The 22,954-nt window shown below is 41.7% G+C and overlaps 1 protein-coding gene across 13 annotated transcripts in view; it reads right to left on the bottom strand.

The window, feature by feature from the left end:
- Positions 1–22,954, bottom strand: part of PNPLA4 (patatin like domain 4, phospholipase and triacylglycerol lipase) — a 180,617-nt gene that overhangs the window by 146,422 nt on the left and 11,241 nt on the right. For 7 of the 13 annotated variants that reach the window (XM_077888149.1, XM_077888145.1, XM_077888146.1 and 4 more), the window contains 3 exons: positions 15,540–15,605; positions 5,603–5,755; positions 4,629–4,868 (listed from right to left, as the gene is read on the bottom strand). In XM_077888149.1, coding sequence (XP_077744275.1) covers positions 4,737–4,868; positions 5,603–5,755; positions 15,540–15,605 — 351 coding nt within the window. In that variant the 3' untranslated portion in view covers positions 4,629–4,736. Of the gene's footprint in view, positions 1–4,628; positions 4,869–5,602; positions 5,756–15,539; positions 15,606–22,954 lie in introns of those variants that run through there. The other 6 variants (XR_013374661.1, XR_013374662.1, XR_013374663.1 and 3 more) reach the window with 1 other exon arrangement.

Below are 22,954 nucleotides of genomic sequence, written 5' to 3'. Positions count from 1 at the left end.
GACAAGCAGGTGTTGGAACCATGCTGCCATAGCTAAGAAACGCCAAAGCCTGCCAGCAGCCACCAGTAGTTTGGAGAGAGGCATGGAACAGAGTTTTCTTCTAGCCTCCAGAAGCAGCTAACCTGGCCAACACCTTGATTTTTAGATTCTGACCTCTTGAAACTGTGAAAGAAGAAGGTTCTGCTGTTTTAAACCAGTGTGTGGTAGTAGTTATGGCAGTCCTAGGCAACTAACATAGAAAAGGACCCATAATCTTCCAAACTCCCACTGATATTCCCAGTGTCATGAAGTCAAAGAAAGACTGGATAAAATGGTCCAAACTGAAGAGACATTGGTCCAGACCAAAGAGCACTAATTAAAGAGACCCCAAAGTGCCCCCTCACCCTTCTGCCTTGTGAAGACACAGAGAGCACATGGCTGGCTGCAAACCAGGAAGCTGGCACTCAGCAGACACCAAACCTGCCAGTGCCTTGTCTTAGACTTCCAGGCTCCAGAACAGTGAGAAGTAAATCCCTGTAGGCTATAAGCCACCCAGTGTCTGGTGTTCTGTTAAAGCATCCCAAAGAGGCTAGCACACCTTGATATGGTCAGTAACACTGCCATGATTCTGTTCAGCCAGTGGGAGGAGCAATCAGAAATAGCCAAAGGAAGCAGATCCCGTCCCTCTCTAGGAGGGAATGGCGCTGCTAACTCCCTTGGATTTCAAACCACTGTCAGATACTTCTGCTTCAGGCTGCTCAGGACAGCTTCATCTCCTAGCTCCGCAGCCTTGCCAGAAGCTGAGTTTTTGGGTCACTGGGGAGTATGCTCATTGCCAAAGTGTCTCCCATGTAAGCAAGCCCAGGGAGCCATCACTGCTTTGGCAGATTCTCCCCTTTCCTGAAGTGACTTCTGGATTTGAATAGGTGTCATCCTCTGCTTCTCAACTAGCGTTTCTTCTTCCCAGCCCAGGTGAGTAATGGGTTGGGGGTTGATGGTAGAGCTCTGATCTTTTAGCAATTTTTTAAAATTTTTATTTATTTATGATAGTCACACACACACACACACACACACACACACACAGAGAGAGAGAGGCAGAGACATAGGCAGAGGGAGAAGCAGGCTCCATGCACCGGGAGCCCGACGTGGGATTCGATCCCGGGTCTCCAGGATCACGCCCTGGGCCAAAGGCAGGCGCTAAACCGCTGCGCCACCAGGGATCCCTTGGCTAGCAATTGATACCAGTATGTCCTTAGGGTCTCTCCTTGCTTTGTGCACCCCCTTCAAGCTTCCTGGCCCTGTCACACCTGTTAGCTAGTGCGGCCTGAATTTCTTGTTTGTCCATTTTCTGCTTTATCAAGTGAACTTCATGAGGGCAGAAACCCACCTATGTCCTATAGAACCTTTGTATGACTCATTTCCAGGCTTTGGAAGTAGAGTATCTCATTTGACCTGCACCTTTCAGGATGGGATTGCACACATTTCTAAATCCATGAACCTTCTCAGCTTGCCGAGCTTGCCCACAGCTGCAAAACTGTACAGCAAAGCTGATGAACCCATCAGGAGAGAGCTATGTTCCTGGACTGCCTGGTACTGCGTGGCTTCCATAAATGGATGGTACACTGCTTTGCACTTTACCTGGTCTGCCCACAAAAGTGAATTCAACTGTATATAGCTTAAAGAACATTTGTAAACATGGGAAGTAAATGAAACATTCACAGTGGGTAAATGAAAAAATTCAGTAAGTAAACACTTCATCTCTGCACAGTCCAGATGTCTGTGCCATGACCTGTTGTACTTCAGGTATATGTGTGCATGCGTACATATGTATGTTTAAGGAGGCTTCTGTACATTCACTTTTGACTACGTAACGTTACCTTATTTCCAGATTAGGTTAGAAATGCTATTGTTATAAGGAGTGCAGGACTGTGTACCCAGAAATACTGTCTACACTGTGGAAAAGATTGAATCATATTTTTGCCCCTCTTTCTGTGAGTTAAGTGTATGAGAAATTATACTGAGGGACATATGTCAGGAATATGTAAATATATGTATTAGCACTGAGTAAGCAAAGGTTTGAGTTGTGTCACCAGAGGCAAAACTGAGTGCAAAGCTGAGTAATTACATGGTGAATTCAGCCCAACTGAACTGTCAATCTGTAAATAATAATAATAATAGTAATTAATAATAATTACTAGTAATTATTAGTAATTGCTACTAGTCGCTAGTAATTATTATTGTTGCTGTTTAAAAATTTGTCCACTTTTTGTGGCCTGCAGAGATTGCTTTTTCTCCTGCTTTGAATTATGTGGATAATTACTTCAACTTTCAATTTTATTTTGCCATAGTGCAGATATAGCTTAGGCAAGAAAAACCTCTAAACCGTGAACTTCCTTAATTATTGGTTCCTCAACTATAAAATTAATGGACTGGATCCCGAAACTTTCTATGATTAATATTTACAAATACAAAAAGGGAAAGTTATTTATATGTATCTGTTTTAACCATCAGGAAAAAAAATTAAGAGCAGAATACCTGAAATCTGCCCATTTTAAGTGCGCATAACTGTTTAGACTCCCAATTCAATGCCCAGAGCCAGTCAGCTATTTCTTTGTCAGTTTCTGGTATGCACACAATATATCCAATATTTTGAAACCAGAATGTGACAGAGTTGTTTTTTTTAAAATATACTACTTGCTCCTTTAGAGCATTATTTAACTTCAAAACCAAATCTAGTTTCTCTAATTGTCAATGGAAACAGTGGGTTACCATAGTTACAAAGCAAAAAGTGTTGATGAAAAGAAGAACAGAAAGACTAATTAAATTTTAAATGACAGATTCAAAGGCATTAAGAAACTGCCCCGATAGGAAAGCGGGGACTTACCAGGCTGACAATCACAGCAAACCTATTAGGATCGGGGTCACACAGTCTCCTGAGATTTTTCTATCTACCAGTGGTACAGCGCTTCAGAATACTGATGCCAATGCTGTGTGGCACAGCCTGTGCTGAATGCCTGGTTTCCAACAGGATAGATGCATGGGGACACATTCTGACCACCCACAGAGCATGCTTTGTGTCCTGCCTCACTGGAGAACTTGATACACACCCTGGCACGTACAAATTACATACTGCAGTACACTGCTACTTTTCCCAAGAGGGAGAACCTAGTTGCTGCACTGCAGACCTATCTGTCCATGATCTCAGCGTGTTTCTCAAGGAAGGTAGTGTCCACCTACGTGGTCGAAGATGTAAGTAGTAGGTGCAGTAGCTTAGATGTCTAACATACTAAGATTTGTTTTTGCTCGAGGGAGGCATCCATACAAAATTTATTGAAATATCATGCCAAGAGGACAGTCACATAAAATGATAAAAGAGGAGAAATCTAGTGAACATAGAGATGTGAAACAGAACTGAACATGGTCATGTCACTTATAAAAGGATGTATTAAGATTCAACTATCTATTTTCTAGAGTAGCGAGAAATACATACCCCAAGGAATATCACTACTCTATCAAGAGTCTCTGCATAACTCATAAGAAAAAAGGCAATCGTTCCTGGTTATGTGCTAAAAATTGTGTATTTGGGGCTTTTAAGAACCATAAAACTGATTTAAAGAATGGTTTCAAATGTTAAAAGAGAAATGCATAACAATTAAAGACATGCAATGAAACTGGTTTGTTTCTAACGGCCTCTTAGTAATTAAGAGTTTATGCTCGGCAAAGCCCCATAAAAACAGGTTTAAGATTTGAGACAGTGTCCGTGAATTACTATAAACCCGCATACAAGTCTTCAAAGGGACAAGATTGTTACTCAAAAAAGGGAATATCTAAATCAGTATAATATGACTTAAAATAATAGATGAATGCTTATTTTGGATTTAATTCTTACTCACTAGGCTACCTACTTCTTCACGTTTAATGGTATATTATCTAGGTTCCTGGAATAGATATATCCAGTACATAGAGTAATGGCTAAACATTTGGTGACGTGTGGCCTTGCACGAACACAGAGAGAAACCAAGACATAGGCTGAAAGAGAAAGATAGAGAGACATGGAGAAAATTATTAATGAGAGCTTAGGGCTTACAACAGAGAAGCATCAAAACAGCCTGATAATCATGTTAGTGGGGTCCAGGGCCTGGGGGTTTGCCAGTGGTGGGGGAGGTTAGGGTTGGAAAGGAAGCAGGTGGGGAGGAGATAAACCTCTCCTGAAGAATAAGGAAATCCCACCTAGTGTCACAACTGCTGGGCTTCTGGGCCACCATGTCCCATTCATCCTCTGCCTCCTCACCAGGCACAATCTGTCTACCCATAGGGGCAGACCTTTGTTCCTCCATGCTTGGTATGACGAGTATGCCATGCAAACACCCATGTTTCACATCACAAACATGCAGTCACATTCTTTGTAGGAAGAAAGCATATGTGGCGGCAGCCCTCTGTTTTCAATATCCTATGGTTTACCCAAATTGCTTACCCATCTAAATTTTTCAAAGGACATGATCGCTCTCTGAAAGAGACTCCTCAGAACCTGTATGCATCCTTCTTAATGACGTTGCCTAATAAAATGCTTCTCATTTCCTTGCATAGTAAAAATAATCACAAATATTACAATAATAATCACAAATACTATAAAAATATTACAAAAATGATAGTTTTTTTAGAAAATGATTTAATTTGAAACCTTCATCAAAAGCTATGTGGACAAAAATGAAAAAAAAGGTATGAAATCTATTTTGCATTATGAACTTGTAAGCATTCTATTCAAACCAATTTTCTTTCAGTAAAAACTTAATGGCGTCATCAAAGCCATCTTGATACAGTGATTCCATTTTCCTCTTGCTTGGTGGGAAAAGGGCTTGGTTAAGCCTCACCAAGTTTGCCACGGACAACTAGAACAGAAGAACAGATCGAAGCCATAGGACATTACAGTACAAGTAAATGTAACCTATGATTTCTTATCATCGATACAAACAGTGATTTAAAAAAATCAGTTTGAGAAAAATCGAACTTAAAACGTTTAACTTCACCCATAGACTAGATTAGGGTTTCTCAGTTTTGGTACTATTGACATTTGGGGCCAGATACTCATTTGTTGTGGGGGTGGTCCTGTATACCACAGGACATTGACAGCATCCCTAGCCTCTACTCACTGGATGCCAGTAGCACCTCTCGGATGTGTCAACCACACATCTCCTTTGTGTAACATCACCTCCTCTTGACAACCATTAGATTGGATATAAGGGAGTCAATATTTTATATAAGTTATTCGGTTGAGTCCCTAAGTTTATCTACAATATTTTGCCATACTTAACTATCACCATTTTAAAAAACAAATAATTGATGTGATTTAACTGCAACTGAAATCCTGCCAAAGTTTACTGTCCTGAAGAAGTGAAGAAACAGAGAACTTGTCCCAGACAATAAAGAGCGAAAGACTTGTATGCTCATAGGGTTTAGGTACCCTCAGGCCCATGTGTATGATACATGTTGTAAACTATTAAAAAAAAAAATGAATGAGAAGATGCAATTTCTACCTAAAATTATCAATGAGCTTCCAAAGTTTTGGAAACGTGTGGAAAATTTTAGGCAACTATCTTCAAATACAACTGAACATACAACTCACCATTATGTCCTGATTGGTGATATTAATGTAGAGATCCAGCTGCCCTTTATCCTGTGGGGAGATGTCCAGTCGTCCACTGAAGGGTGAGATGGTCACCGTCCGGCCTACAGGCAGGATGGGAAGGCTGTTCGTGAGGCCCCCATCTACCCACTTCTGTGGAAAGAAATACCCCTTGTCAGCACATGTCAATGACACACCTCCCATGTGAAGATGAGCACAAATTTTTGAAGAGGACTTTCCTTTTTTTTTTTTTTTAAGATTTTGTATTTATTTATGAGAGACACACAGAGATACACAGAGATAGGCAGAGGGAGAAGCAGGCTCCTCTCAGGGAGCCGAATGTGGGACTCGATCCCAGGATCCCGAGATCACACCACCCAGGAGTCCCAAGAGGACTCCTTCCTTCTAATATAATCCATGCGCTAGAAATGCTCTCAATTACTATTGATGATGACCAACCAGATCAGTGATTTTCATACAAGTCTTTGTACACATATCATTTATCCATATGAGAACCTCACAGAATCAGGAAGTCTCTCCAACTGTTTAAAAGCTTTAACTAGATTATTATACATAAAATGTACCTAAATTTTTATGACGACAGTGCATACACAGGACATATAATAAGGATGGGGTTCATTAATAAAACGGAGAGCCACATTTACCATTGATACTGAATAACCATCTACCATAAGAGGACATTCCATTTTTTTTTACAAGATTTAAAAATTGTCATTTTCTGTAGCAAAGTTAAAAGTAAACTGAACAACCAGAAATCCTATTTCCAAAGTGGCACCTGAGTTTAAGACAGAAGGTTTTAAAGCCATAAAGAATGGAAGTACTATATAAAAACAAACAAAACTCCACTGAACTCAGAAGAGGTTCTGTGTTTTCAGACCCATACTCAAAGGAGACAGATGGACAAAGCAGGTAAGAGAAGTTTGTAGTCGCTTCTGCACAATTGTGTGCTAAAAAAGGACAACTAAAGAAACATGAAGATAATGTTCCTTATGCTATCCATTTCGAAGCAAAAGAGTCTCAAGCCATCTTTGAACCGACATATTGAGATAATCAGCTCTAACAATAAACACAAAGACACACGCAAAACTGAGGTACAGATTCTCTAAGTAGTATCTGAGATATCTTCCCGTTGACAGGGAAAAAACAAAGTCTGATAATGGTTGAGCACCCCTCACAAAAGAATCTTTAGTGCTGTATGCTAAGTTTCCCCTGAACATTGGGAATGCCATATAGAAGAACCAAAGCAGTACTGTTCAGCAGAGGCAGAGGGCAGAGGGAGAAACAGGAAATGCCCTGAACTAGGTTGAAACAGACGTTCATTTTGTTCTGAGGTGTCTTTTTTTTTTTTTTAATGTCTTTTTAACTCATTTTTATTGCTAAAACTGGTGACTGAATGTTTAGTATTGCAGTGCTTACAGTGGCTTTGGTCAGCCACTAACTCCCCCCAAAGGGAGTAAGAGTAAATACATGAAAAGTGAAAGTGTGTGAAAAGTTGAGAGGATTGCATTCGGGTTTGGACAAAATAGAAGTAGAGTAGATTATAATGAAACTGATCTGAATAGTTTACATATTGTCATTCTTTTTAAAGGAATGAGTATTATCATGTAATTACATTATATATATTATATAGACACAGAGTTACATGTATTTGTGTGTGTTTAACACACCCATGTTCATATATGTTTGTGTGTATGTGTGTGTGTGTGTGTGTGTGTGTGTGTGTGTGTGTATATATATACTTATAAAAACAGAGCTTAAAATAAGGGAGATTTGCAGGGAGAAGGCCCCAAAATATCTGGTTTCATGCCTTTTTGTCCCAGACCTTCTTTTTGTTTTGTTTTGTTTTTCTGATTGCTTTGGACATGGATACAGACTTCTGGAATGTGTTAATACCCGGAGAAGAAAAAAAAAAAAAAAAAACCTTCCGAAATTATTGTTCATATTCTCAGTAGGTTGGATCACCAATGATGTAAAAATATGTGTAGTTTTCATCAAGGGAAATTAAAAATATGTACCGTGTGTCGTATGAGCTCATCTGACTTCGTCAAGTTAAGGGAAAGGAGGGCAATCTGGCTCATCACACTGCAGTGTTCTAATTTACCACAGGGTTAATGACTGCTGTTTCCGGGAACCGAAAATTCCTTCTCCAAATTTTCTTCATTCTTGTTAGCACATTCTGATTGGATAAATGACTACGGAAAACATACAGCTTATCAGATGACTTGATTAAATTTGCACCGTTACTGGCTCCTCTATAACTGTAACCCTACCCCTCAGATACTCTACGTGCAATGCATCTGTCTCCTGATTTATGCTCTGGGGAGCTGTACCATTCCCAAAAACCACACATGCATTCAGGCATGCTGATTCTAGCAAAATCTCTAGAAACAACAGTAACAGCAGTAAACATTCCTCAACCCCAAATTAAAAGTGGAAATATTTTATATGTCACGTGCTCTGGTTTAAATGTCTGCATTTAAACTACTGCTGTCTATGAATTCGCTGGCTGTTTGCTACAGATTCCTGCAAGTCATCCCTTCTTTCCCACCCTGTGGGACAGCATTCTTCTGTAAGCTGGTAACTACCACCATGGGCATGTATGATTCTGAATCTTCTGCAGGGAGAAAACTAAACTGTGCTGGTTCTTCCCATGATGGTTTTGTATCACTTCTAAAGGCAACTGTCACACCCAAATAGGTCAGGTTATGCAAATGTCAGGACTTGTAAATTTTGCCTTACACACTGATATACTCTGGGAACATATGAAGAATTTGCCCCAGGGTCTATGAATTCAAGCAATTCCTCTATTAAGGAAAAATCTAAGTAAGAAAGTGGGTTACCTAGGTGGCTCAGTCAGTTAAGTGTTTGCCTTAGGCTCAGGTCATGATCCCAGGGTCCTGGTATTGAGCCCTATGTCGGGCTCCCTGCTTAGTGGGGAGCCTGCGTCTTCCTCTCCCTCTGCAGTTCCCCATGCTTGTGCTCTCTCTCGCTCTCTAATGAAGAAGTTAAAAATCTTAAAAAAAAAAGAAAGAAAGAAAGAAAAGAAAACCTAAGGAAGTAATCTCTACTGTAAGGGCCTATTAATTCTTTCTGCAAGTACCTCAGAGCATCCAATGTGAAGCTGGATACATGCTAGACAGTGAGATGTGTATATTTATGAGAAAAACTTGATGCAGGGCTGATCTGTCTTCGGGTGTTTTGTTCAAAAAGCAAGTGAATACAAAATACTTTGCTGGAAGAATGAATGAGATGTTGATGTCTATAATTATTGTAAGTACCAGGACACAGGGCCTAATGGTTTATAAAACGACCTGTCCCGTATTACTCAATCTTTCCGAGAATGCTATCAGATAGGAAGGTCATGCTAGTATACTGTTTTCTCATTTTACAGAAAAGAAAATTGAGGCTTGCAGTTACTCATTCTAGCTTACAGGTTGGCAAACCGCGGCCCACCACCTGCTTTTATAAATGAAGTTTTACTGGCATATAGCTGTGCCCTTTTGTTTACATATTGCTGTGCTGCATTTCCTATGACAGCAAACTTGAGTAGATGTGTCAACAGAGACTGTATGTCCTACAATGCCAGAAGTATTTACTACTGGATGCTTTATTTTATTTATTTATTATTATTTTTTTTTTCTACTGGATACTTTAAAGAAAACACCCCCAAACCCTGCTGCAGAGTATGCGGTCTTCTTACTTGCATTTTTCCTTTTCACACAGTGTAAAAGAGCCATGTACCTGGGTAGATGTAATTGTTTTCTGCACAGTTGGGGAGGTGGGGCCAGGAGCAGGAAATATGGCCTGAAGAATTGCTTTGTATTTGCAAACATGTCTTGTATGATACAGAGGAAAAAATACTTATGTCCAACAGAACCTTCTTGGTTCTTGATTCTGAAAATAGAGGGGAGGGATGGTGAGAGGGACAGAAAAACAAGGAGATACCCACTCTCCACAACAGAAGTCAGAATTTACCATTTGAAGTTAAGAAAGACAGGAGGTGGGGAGAGATAGATGAGCTTTTGTTAATTAAAGGGAGACAGCTAAAGTAAAGTTTAAGAAGAAGGTGAAAAACCCTGCAACATTTTACTTCTATTAAAGATTATTGGTACATTGTCTTAATTTTTGAATTTCTGATTTTTCATTTAAAAGTGATGACTAGATACTAACTTTGAGAAAATGCTGGAGTCTTAGATCAAAAATATTCCCTGGAAAACTGTTTTTTCAAACAGACAATGCAAAAAAATTTAGATTGTTGCTGAAAAATAAGATCTTCTCTTTCAGGATAAATGTGAATTGATAAACAGATTTCCATCCAGCCAAATCTAGCTGGTCATCAGCTACATGGTCAGAGGTCACTGCTCTGATGGGACTGAGCCAAATATCCGTGTGAAATGCCTAAATCACGAAGAAACAGAAGTCTAAGATCTGTAGTGATAATTTTATACAAATGCTTAGTAACAGAGTATTCCACAATTCTCTATCCCACAAATATGTCAATAATGAAAGAAATAATAATCTATAATCCATACAAAATTCTCAGTGGACTAGAATAAGTCAATGTTAAATTTTCTTTATATAACAGTCAAAATATTACCTGAATTCTAATTCAGACAAAAAAAAAGAGACACACAAAACACAAAACCCTACAGCTTTTCTTGGGATCTGCATATATCAGTTCTAAAGATGATCTTATTCTGTTATTCTGACATTTTAGTCACTTGCCAATGATAATGCTATCTCTTAAAAAACAAAAACTTGTTAAAACCTCCTCTTGAAAATATCATTTTTGTTCCAAATTGATGGCAAGAACTTGTGCAAATGTGCCCTGATAGTACGCATGTTCAGAGGCCATATATACTGATAGAAAATTCATTAGTAAAATTACAGGTCTGACCTTTAATATGTTTGCATCCTTTCATTCATGTATTCAGCTGTTAATGACTATCTCCCATAAACAGGATACTAAAGATGATCTTATAAGATAAAGCCAATAAAAGCTACGAGAACTTTAAAAAAAATTAGGTTAAATGAAATAGATGTCATACCACTTCCAACAATTGGCAGACAGATTAGGTAGGAAATATACTGTCTGTCTCTTAAGTTAATCTGCGTTACGAAAGTTTGATATTTTTACATGATTGATAATTGATTTTAAAAATATCAGGCTCACAAATACATGTTAATAAAATCCAGCATGTTCAATACAGGTTCTACCAGATGTAGAAACAAGGAGGTCTGTGCATTGCACGGTAGTGACAGGAGCAGGGTGTACTCGTGGCCCTCCTTGGCACTGCCACACGGGCACTGCTCTGCCTCCCAAGGATCTACGGCCCAAATACAAGTAAACCTGATTTCCCCTTGCCCCCACTGCTAGCGCCACCTCTATCACTTTAGAGAAACCACCACAGCAAACCAACCAAGTCAAGACCCAAGTTCCATGAAAAGATTAGAACTTAAAACAGAAGAGGTGTTTTCAGATTGATGGAAATTTTTCTGTGATTTCAATCCTCGGAGAAGCTCACACCCACAGCAAAACACTGTGTTTAAAGCAAAGTTAGCATTTCCCTGAAAATGGAATGATTCTGGAAAATAACTTGGCCTAGAAATCCTATAAAACTGTGGGAGGCTCTCAGGCTGATGGAGAGTCTGTGATAAGCACAGAACGACACTGGCGTGTGGTCAGCTGTCTGCATAAATGGACGAGGTCTCCCGAGGGCTCTGTCCGTCATTATGTGCATGGGGTCTCCTCTTTGTGGACATCAGTAAACTGCCAAGGAAAACTGAATGCTTTCAAAGAGGCATTAAAATGAAGTAGTCATGTGTCTACTGTGCACAGACACAGGTACTCAGCAAGACTGAGTCCTCCTGCCCAAGGTCAAGGGACTCGGTGATGGTCCCCATCGTCTCACAGCTCTGGGACTGCATTTCCTGCTGTTTAGCTGTGGCTCTGCTTCCACATTCCCATATAATGGGGAATTCAGCTGAGAACATCTGACCCTTTTAACCATTCTTAGCTGTCAGGGCACAAATCCAAGAAGTGGGAATGGGGATGGGGAGAAATAATCCAGGGGAGATTTTTTTTTTTTTTTTTTTTTTTTAATAAAAGGAACGCACTAAGCAAAGTGGAACAAGAGGCACAGCAGAGACACACACACTGGAGGTCATCCTGGAGAAGCTGCCCCCTTACTAGCTAGGTGGCCTCAGTGAAGTCAATGAACATCTCTGCATCCAAATATCCTCATCTGTAAAACACCAGGTAGGAATCCCCGCAACAGATGAGAGCATTCTGTTGTAGGTGACAGAAAACAATCACAGCATTGGTTTTAATTTCTTTTTTGGGAGAAGGAAAATGCAGAGTGGAGTGGTAAGGGGGGAGGGCTCCTCAAATCATTCAGGGTCAGCTCATTCTGTGTCCAACCCCAGGTTGTGATTTGTGACCTCATGATCCACAACACCTGCTACAGTTCCAGTCATCACATCTAAGCTCTGGGAAGCAGGAAATAATGAAAGGTAAGTCCCACTGTAATTCAGTTTGTATCTCAGGGGTCAGCACTTAAATGTGTAGTCATACCTACCTACAAGGGAAGTCAGGAAATGTGGCCTGTTAGACACACTGCACCGGGTCCAGCTAACAACTCTAACTCTGTTGTAAGGAAGCAAAGAAAAGTTCATGGTGCAAGAAAACTAGAAGCCTCTGCCACCGGCACATTTTTCTACTGTTACTAATGTTTCAACAGGAAAGTGTTTAGCACAGTCTTAGATTGCAGTGGGCTCTGGGGCTCAGCTCTGTTGTCACCTTGATTCCATCCTCTCTGAAGTTCCCACCTCCTTACTGTCACACACTGTATCTACATCCTACCTGCTACCTCTTAATTATTGACCACACTGGCAACTCTGGTGACTCTGGATTCCCAACATCCCCTTTCATAATATATAATCTCTAAAGCATCTTACCATTTTTTCCCATTTAGCCATTTCTATCACTGTATATTATAAACTCAAGCTTTGAAGTAAAATCATTACATTTCAGATCATTATAAAGTTAAAGTTCCTAAGAGTTCATTTCGATAGCACCTTTATTCAAGATTTACACCTAAAAATAAATATTAACTTTTACTCCTACAGTAAGAGGGAAAGGTTTTTAACTTACTTTAAAATATTTTATTTTATTTTTAAAGATTTTATTTATTTATTCATGAGAGACACACAAAGAGAGGCAGAGACATAGGCAGAGTGAGAAGCAGGCTGCCTGCAGAGAGCCTGATGCAGGACTCGATCCCCAGACCCCAGGATCATGACCTGAGCCCGAGGCAGATGCTCAACCACGGAACCACCCAGGTGCCCCTCAAATAAAATTTTAGATGACAACACAGCTCACACTTTCTTGGGGGCTAAATACCTGCTAGTTCTGAGATACAGTATCAACAATAGGAAAAAAAAATGCGGGGATCCCTGGGTGGCTCAGCAGTTTAGTGCCTGCCTTCAGCCCAGGGCATGATCCTGGAATCCCAGGATCGAGTCCCACTCCCACGTCGGGCTCCCTGCACGGAGCCTGCTTCTCCCTCTGCCCGTGTCTCTGCCCCTCTCTCTCTCTCTCTGTCTCTCATGAATAAATAAATAAAATCTTTTTTAAAAAATGCTTTCCATGAGCTAATGTTTAAATAATTTTATGTTGCTCTTAAAAAAGTGTGTATTTTGTTTCTAACCAGTCAGAAAGATAGCCTGTATGCATATGGCTAATAAATAGAGTTCATGTCAGAACAGCTGTCACTCTTGGGATCTGCATCTTGGTATTTACATGACTTTTCCATGTACGTGACCTCTCTGTCCCTTGTTCTCCTTGTCTGTCCCTTTAGGCAGCCATCTGGGGGCCAACCAGTCTGGACCCAGAATTATACAGGAAGCCCAGCAAACGACTGCAAAGGCCAGGAGAGATCAAAGAAATAAAACTGTAAAACTGTGAGGATTTGCAAGATCAGAACTCAGACAGGTTCCCAATCATATAAGGTAAGAGATTTGTAAAAATCAGTTCCCTCTGTTCAGGTACCATGTTGGGCCCTCACGGTAAGTGAATGAATGAATGAATGAATGACAGATATTAAACATTTTTCACGTACCTATCAAAGGCTAAATACATACTATGTATATATGAAACAAGTAAAACGAATCACATCTCTTCATCCAGGAGTATGTGCTTGATCTTGGGTGTTAAATAGATGCTGTGTTTGACTCTACAGTATGCATCTTCAGTATGTGTTAAATAGATGCTGTATTTGATCATAAATACAGATTACTGTTATGTGTTAAGTAGACAGCATATTTGATTATAAAATGCATATTTCTGCTATATGTCAAATAGATGCTATATTTGATTACAAATACATATCTCTGGTATGTGTTAAGTAGATACTGTATTTGATTATAAAATGTATACCTCTGGTATGTCTTAAGCTGTTAGTGTATTTGATTATAAAATCTGTATCTCTGATATGTGTTAAATAGTGTATTTGATAATAAAATGTATATATTCGGTATGTGTTAAAGGTAGCCTATTTGATTATAAAATGCATATCTCTGGTGCGTGTTAAATAGATACCATATTCGATTATAAAGTGTGTATCTCTGTGCAGGAGCCGGAGAGGGTAGGATGATGAACATTTAATGCAACCACGGTACAGAACGCAGAAAGGAGCTGGCTAAAATACGTTCCCATAGGGGCGCCTGGGTGGCTTAGATGGTTGAGTGTCTGACTCTTGATTTTCGCTTGGGTCATGAGCCCGGGGTCCTGGGGGATTAAGCCCTGGATCAAGCTCCCTGCTCAGCAGGGAGTCTGCTTCTCCTTCTGCCCTTCAGACCCCCACTCATGTACACTCATATGTGCTAATAAATAAAATCTTTTTTTAAAAAAAATACCTTCCCATAGTGCTGACTGGGAGCAGACTGCAGGTGGGTGGTCACCTCTAAGTTTGTCTCCCAGAGCCTGCCTCCTGCCTTGAGTGTCAGCCCCAAGTGAAGGGAGCTCTCCTGGAATGCAGACTGTTTGACAAACACTCCGGTAAGTGAAGGGCCTGAGAGAAGAAGGGCTCGCTGCCTGGGAAGGGACTCCTGTGTCGGGGATAGAGGAAGGAGCGCCAGCTTTGGTTGATCAGGGCCAGGTGTGTGGGCGCCTTGATGCCTTTTCCCACCTGAAAACACACTTCTGCTTATAAAAGGAGCTGCAGGGGACCCCTGGGTGGCTCAGCGGTTTAGCGCCTGCCTTCGGCCCAGGGTGTGATCCTGGAGACCAGGGATCGAGTCCCATGTCAGGCTCCCTGTGTAGAGCCTGCTTCTTCCTCTGCCTGTGTCTCTGCCCCTCTCTCCCTCCCTCTCTCTCTCTCTCTCTCTGTCTCTCATGAGTAAATAAAATCTTTACAAAAATAAAAATAAAAGGAGCTGCAAAGAGGACTTTATTATTTTTAAGTCTTTTACTTTTTTTTAACAAAATGAAGTTTTTATTTTTATGTTTTTTAGATTTTTATTTATTTATTCATGAGAGACACAGACAAGCAGAGACATAGGCAGAGGGAAAAACAGGCTCACTGTAGGGAGCCTGGAGTGGGACTCGATTCCAGGACCCCAGGATCATGTCCTGAGCCGAAGACAGACGCTCAACCACTGAGCCACCCAGGTGCTCCTGGATGAAGTTTTAAAAAAAGCAGTATCCCATTAATTCTGAATGTCAAGATCTTGACAATAAGACACCAAGGCCTCTGTACTTGGTTTTGTTTTGTTTTGTTTCTGTTACAAACAAAACTATGGGAAAAAATCATATAAACTGCTTTGGAAACACTAGAATAATTACAAAACTGGATCCTTCAAAGGAAACATATTAATACGGGAATTTCTAATAATTCATCAGTTAAGAGAAAGTTACCTGCCCTTGGTATTCCACTGGTTTCAGCCCTGCATAAATGGGCACGAAGCTGCTGGCCAAGAGAACCTAGATGAACACAATAAAGAAATAGCTCATAAACATAGGCATTAGCACATGTTCCACAAAATTAATTTATCTACTATAAAAAGTTTTCAAAAACTAACAATGGTTAGTATAAAAAATTAAGTCAGTCCTGTATAGCTCAAGTGCACATAGGATCCAGTTAAATAGAAGATAATACTTGTAATATCTGAAAAGACCCTAAAGAGATATGAACAATTCAATATTCTGTGACTTAGCTGACTTTACTTAAGTAAAATTGGGATTTTAATTGTAGACAGCCAAGTCATTACATTAAAACTCCAGGTAAGTCTAAATTCTTGAGTATGTACTCATAAATTATTTACAATACTCTATCATATACTGTAAAAATCATTCTACAGTTGGTTCCTTGTGGCGCCTGGCTGGCTCAGAATGTAGAGCCTGTGACTTTTATCTTTTTCTTTTTTAGACTTTATTCATTTACTTATCAGAGAGAGAGAGCGAGCATGCACAAACAGGGGAGTGGCAGGCAGAGGGAGAAGGAGAAACAGACTCCCCACTGAGCAGAGAGCCCATTGGTGTGGGACTTGATCCCAGGACCCTGAGATCATGACCTGAGCTGAAGGCAGGCGCTTAACCCACTGAGCGACCCAGGTGTCCTGAGCCTGTGACTCTTGATTTTGGGGTCATGAATCTGAGCCCCAAGTTGGTTGTAGAGTTTTCTTTAAAAAAGTAAAAATAAAGTTGTACTATTATCTTTCAGGGGAGCACACCCTTCTGGTTATTACAGGGGACACTAGCCTGCAGCTTGGAGGTGTTCTGATTTGTCACCAGGATGTTGTTAAGCAGAGCAACACATTTCCTGTGCTAGCAACATGGTCTGGATATATAATGAGACAGTGGCAGGTAGGGACACCAATTATCCTTTATCTTCCTTTGAAAAAGGCAAAAAAGACTGTCATTTAAAATATTGCCATTTCTTCCAACAGAAGAAGCTGGGCATTGGGAACTTTTCTGACATATACATGTTTTATTTTCAAGTATAGTTTCCAAATCACTACTGTTCTATTTGGAAAGACACAGCAGTAGACGCTGAATATTTAAGCTATCATCTTTCAACTAGTAAGCGAAGATGCTACAGTTATTTGTTGTGAAACATTTCATGATACTCCGTGGGGGGGGGGGACCATATATTATTCAGAAATGGATTATGGCCCCAAAACTGATTTGTAAATCACCTATGTAGAATTATTTAGGACTCAGAGGGCATTTCCCCCCAAAAGAAACCATAATATAGGTATGTTTTCTGAGGTGAGCAGTCAAAGGCCCATTTATTCTCAACTATGAATAAATAATAGATCTGGTCACCAGCAAAATGCACTTTCTGTAGGAAAAGGCCTCTCTGGGCTTCAGCCTGACACAGCTGGAACCCATTTATTTCTACATGTGTACCTAGAAGTTGGTACAGGCTTTCCTAATGCACTGCTTCCTCCTCGAAACGTGCCTCCTGGCTCCTCTGTGCCCAGAGCTGCTGAAGGGAAAGGGTCTGTGTGTCCGGCAAGGTCGGTCAGTCCTTCCCAGAGCTGATGCTTGACAGATACCTGTTATTTCTTAGCCTTCTCTGAGGTAGGAATGAAGACCCCTGATGCTTCCCCACCAGTCTGAACGACAGGAGAAATGAGGATTTCCCCATGTTTTGGGGGCTTGTGGAGTACAAGGGGAGAGGTCCTGGTTCTAACCACCCTCACAGCAATGGGCTCCAGACAGGTGGCCCAGGAACACCTGGGGTGTCAGATTGGTGTGGTAGCAAACTCAGTGGTATAGTAGCACAATCCAAGGACTCCAGCAGGAAAGAAGAAAGGCAATGACACATGTCACGCACCTCTGTTGTCCCGTGCTGGTGCTCTGTGCCAGAACCAGCTCCATATTTTGTGTGCCCAGTGCAAAATGAAAATACAGGTATTAAAAATGCAAACACATAAGGACACCTGGGTGGCTCAATCAGTTAAGTATCTGTACTGAGCTGAGGTCATGATCCCAGGGTGTTAGGATGGAGTCCCACATTGGGAGTCTGCTTCTCCCTCTCCCTCTGCCCTTCCCCACTGCTCATGCTCTTTCTCTCCTCTCTCTCAAATAAATAAATAAAATCTTAAAAAAAGAAAAACCTTCAAGATATGGATAGCAGGGCATCAAACCAAAGTACAATGGCAATCTTGCATGAGATTTTGTCAACCATCTACAAAGAAGAGCGAGTGTAGACAGGCCTATACTCAGGCATTACTTTTGAAACGTGCAGCTTGATAGAATAGTGTGCCGTGACGTTAGGCATACCCAGTGCACAAAGTGGCAAAGCAGGAGTGACATTATTTCACACGCTAGTCGGGGACTACAGGATAGAAACCCACCCTTTAGGACCCAATACATCAGCAGTTGGGTGTTTTTCAGAGAAAGGCTGTTGCATTCCCCCTAACTAAATTTGGCTCTGTCATCAATTGGCTACTCCCTTAAAAAAAAAAAAAAAAAAAACAATTACAGACTCTAGGTATGTTTTGCAGGCACACTGTGGCTATTTAATGCAGTTATTTGGCAAAATGCAACATGATACTGTAGCAATAACTGGAGCTCTTTGTGGATGGCACACATATTGTGAGATTGCAGTACTTAATGCTCTTTAAAGAAGCAAAGACACTTTGTAACTATAACGATTTATTTCATTATGCTGCACAATTATATCTGCCCTGCAAAACAACAACAACAACAAAAAAAACCCAAAAGCCAAACAAACAAAAAAAAACCCCACCACCGAACAGACCACTTCCATAAGAATCGGAATTACGTGGGGTTTTCTTCCCCCGTGTCAGAGTACAATGTGAAGTTCAGGAGTTAATGCTTGGAACTCTTGCAGTGTTTGGTTGAAAAATGCTATTCAATTACCTTCCTACAGATAAGAACAGTACAAATCCTCCTAACTGATTCGAAGAGCGCATTGGACGGGAAAATACCTGTCACTCTTCCAAATCAATGTATTTATCCTGTCATACTGCACTTTTTCCCTTTATATGCACTGCTGATTTGTATATCAACCTACGTTTAGTGGGGAAAATTAGCTTCCACAGATGAGAATAAGTGGCTTTTCTTAGTCTGCCTGTGGCCATTTTATTGCCAACAGAGAGGATTTTCTAAGGAAAGAGACCAACACTGGCAGACTCCGGCCACTTGAGAAGATAGTAAGTGTGAACGCGTCCTTCCACTCTGTCTCATTGTTTTCCCACTGACATTCTTCTCACCAGTAAGTCTCAATACATGTAGAACAGGGGTTCTCAACAGGAGAGGGGACAGGGTGTCTTTGTTTCCTGGGGACACTGAGTGATGTCTGGAGACTGTTGTGTGTCTCAAGTGTGTCTGTGTGTGTGTGTGTGTGTGTGTGGGGTGAATACAACTGGCATCTGGTGGGTAGAGTCCAGGGATCCCTCTAAACATCCTATAGTGCACAGGATATACCACCCCAGAGAAGGACCAGACCCCAATATCAGTGACACCATGGTTGGCAACACTGATGCAGAAATCAGGGTCTTGCCATTCATGGCCTGTCATAGAGCCCAGCACTTTAAGCAATGAATGTAGGTTTAAACATTGATCTGTTTTTGTCTCGTTTTTACTAAATATACAATGATAAAAATAAAAGTTAGTTACTTCCTGCAGCAATTGTACAAAACATTGCCAAGTGCATATTCAATCCACGTTCTGACTAGCTCTTTTCATTTCACATTTTATAGAAAAGGGGTGTTTAGAAAATTATGTGGCCCGGCTTCCTTAGAGAATAAATTCCCAACAAGTTTCATTTATGCCTAAAGTTTGCTGTGGAGTTTAATGAGGATCTGGCTGTTTATTCAGAACCTGCTGGTGTAGTTGAAATTCAAAGACAGATTCAAATTTATCTTCCCCAGTCTTCCCAAGATAATGACCAATCTTAAATTCAGGCCTTATTTCACCTTCAGAAGGCTAAATGTGAGAAGATCTTGCTATAAGAGCATTCTTGCTATGTGTGCAGAAATATAGGACACCGTAGCAACGGAGACAGGCTGGTTCTTCCCAAGAGGGACACGGGAAACAGCCCTCCTGGGAATACATATTGACAAGCATTCCACTGGGTCAAAAGACCAGCTCAGACCACACATGTCCATCAGTTTTAAAGACGAAGAATTCAATGACTGGTACTAATTCAGACAAGTGGCAGACACTACCACTCCATGGCACAGTTACTTTCAAAACCATTTCTGCTCAGCTGTGGAAGTGACATAGGACTTCCTTATAAACAAAGAATTTACCTCCCTAATCACAGTTTGCTGAAGGCTGATATTAAAATGTGCTTGGATTTCCTGATTGTGTGTTTCCTTGTGAAGAAAACTAGCCCAGAGTTCAGGGGATACTGTGTAAAGGAGCTCCCAAGTGAAGGAGTTGCTACAGACCATAGCACACATGAAAGAGTCAACAAAAGAGAGTAAGCTCTCAGGAGGACCTGAGGAAGCACTTCCACACACATTATATACCTGATCTCTGAAGTAATTTGTAGGGTAGGTGGGAAAGTGTGGATGCCAACTTGCAAAGAAACCAAGGCACTGACAAGTTGTGCCAATCATCCCATCCACACTCCACCGCAGACAAGCACCAGGCTCTTCCATTTACCAAAGTACCATCTGCCTTTGCATAAAACGATCTCCATTTGGTGTTGAAAGTAACCAACCGGGATCCCTGGGTGGCGCAGTGGTTTGGCGCCTGCCTTTGGCCCAGGGCGCGATTCTGGAGACCCAGGATCGAATCCCACATCGGGCTCCCGGTGCAGGGAGCCTGCTTCTCCCTCTGCCTGTGTCTCTGCCTCTCTCTCTCTCTCTCTGTGACTATCATAAATAAATAAATAATTAAAAAAAAAAAAAAAAGAAAGTAACCAACCCACAGGCACAAATGATCACTGGATTTCATCCTCCAAGGGAACATTTTCATCCATCCCTCAACTCACCCCACAAAAGAGTGTGGCATCCAAAATGAAATGTCTCCGGTTGATGAGAACCAAAAGTGAGGCATCTGAAGGAGGGGGCCTCTTGGGCTCTGGTTTAACTACATAAAGGGATCTTCCCTCTGGGGGTCATGTCCTACTGGTGTGGTACCATATATCACATGTGTCTCCCTGTCTTGGCCTCTGTCATGCCTGGGAAGGAGGGGCGTACACCACACAAGTAAAGTCTGGGCAAAATAATATCTGAAGGCCACATGTCTGTCCTGTAGTGGCATACAGGGAATGGGGGTCGGGGGAAGCCACCAACAACAACCCTGAGGATCAGGCTGCTATAACCAAATACTATAAACTGGGTGACTTATAAACAACAGACATTTATCACAGTTCTGGGGACTGCAAATGCGTGAACATGGCATAGGCAGATCTGGTGTCTGGTGAGAGCCCACTTCCTGATTCAGGCACAGCCATCTTCTCACTGTGTCCTCTTATGGCAGAAGGGGCTCTGCGGTCACATTGTAAGGGCACTATTCCCATTCACGAGGTTCTCCCTTCATAACTTAATCACTCCCAAAGGTCCTACCTGCTAATACCATCTCATGGGGGCTCGGTTCAACCCGAATTTTGGTTCGTTCAAAACATGCAAAACATAGCATTCCACCTCTGGCTCCCCCAAATTCACATCCTTCTTGCATGCAAAATACATTCAATCCCTCCCAATAGCCAAAAAGTCTTAAGCTGTTCTATCATCAACTCAGAGTTGAAAGTTTGAAGTCTCACCTCAATATCTAAATCAGCTATGGGTGAGACTCGAGGTACCATTCATCCTGAGGCAATCTGCTCTCCAGCTGTGAACCTGTGAAATCATGATGCTATGTGCTTCCAAAATATGTGGTGAGAAGGCACAGGATAGACCTTCCCATTCCAAAAGGGAGAAATAGGAAAGTGCAAAGAGGTAACACGTTTGGAGCCAAGTCTGAAACCCAATGGAGCAAATTCCATGAGACCTTATGGCTTGATGACAATCCTCCTTGGCTTGATGTTGTGTCCTGCAGGCCCATGGTGGCAGGGTCCTGCCCCTACACCTCTGCGGGGCAAGGGCTGGGCTCCACCTCTGTGTTGGTTGTTCTGAGTCTCCTGCCAGAGGCTCCCCACGGCGTTCTTCTTTGTCTAGGGTCTTTACAGTGGCCCCACTCCCATGGCTCTGAGTGGGGTGGATTGCCAAGTGAGAGGCGAGGCTGTGCCTCCACTCACCCTTGTACTCTAGGCTTCTCAGGAAAGAGGCAGCCCAGAGCATCCGTGCAATGCCTCAGGGGTCATACTTCCTCCATCTTGGACAATAGTCCTGGCTTCTTTACATGGCTGACAACATCCTCTTGAGATGGCTGTTTGGCCACACCTTCCAGTTCTGTTCTAAAGACGCTGTCACTCTTTTCAATAAGGACAGGCTGAGAATGGTCCAAATCTTTAAGCTCTACCTGGCTTTGATAAGTGATTTCATCTTTAAGCCATTTCTCTGGGCTTGCATTTTATATAAGCAGTCAAGAGAAACCAGGCAGCTCCTCCAGCGCTCTGCTTAGAATGAGGCCTCATCAAATACCCATTTTTATCTCTCACAAGTTATTCCTTCCAGAAAACACTGGGAGAAGAACACAGTTTAGCCAAGTTCTTTGCTACCACAGAGCAAGAAGGGCCTTTCCTCCCTCCAAGACTACGTCCTTGTTTCTGTCTGAGACCTCATCAGAATGGCTTTACTGTCTGTAGTCCTACCACCTTTCTGCCCATGGTGCCCCTTAGGGAGTCACTGAGAAGATGACAGCTCTGTCTCCAGTTCATCTCTTTCTTGTCCAAGCCTTTTAAAGGTCCACTCACAGCAATGTGGGCTCTTTCTAGCGTGTACTTTTATGCTCTCCCACCCTCTGTCCATTACCCCCTTCCAGAGCTGCTTCTTAGCCACATGTCTAAGTATTTGTTATAGACATTCCCCCACGTCAGGCCCAGTTTCCTGTCCTAGACCATTTCCGATGCTACAGCAAAATTTTACAGGCTGGGTGGCTTCTAAACAACAGAAACTGACTTCTCACATTTCTGGAGGCTGGCATATCCAGGGTCATGGTGCGGACAGATTTAGTGCCCGCTGAGAGCCTGCTTCTCGCTGTGTTCTCACAAAGCAGATAGGCTGAGGTGGCTGGCTGGGGTCTGTTTTATCAGGGGACTAGTCCCATTTATGAGGGTTCTACTTCATGATCTCACTCTCAAAGGTCCACCTCCTGATGCCATCACATCAGGGATTTGGGATTGACTATGAATTCAGTGTGGGGTGCTAGAGACATTCAGACCATAGTGCTGAGCTAAGTCACCG

This window comes from Canis aureus, chromosome X, assembly GCF_053574225.1.
Source record: "Canis aureus isolate CA01 chromosome X, VMU_Caureus_v.1.0, whole genome shotgun sequence".
Lineage (NCBI taxonomy): Eukaryota > Metazoa > Chordata > Mammalia > Carnivora > Canidae > Canis > Canis aureus.
This window is presented reverse-complemented; position numbering and strand designations above follow the sequence as displayed.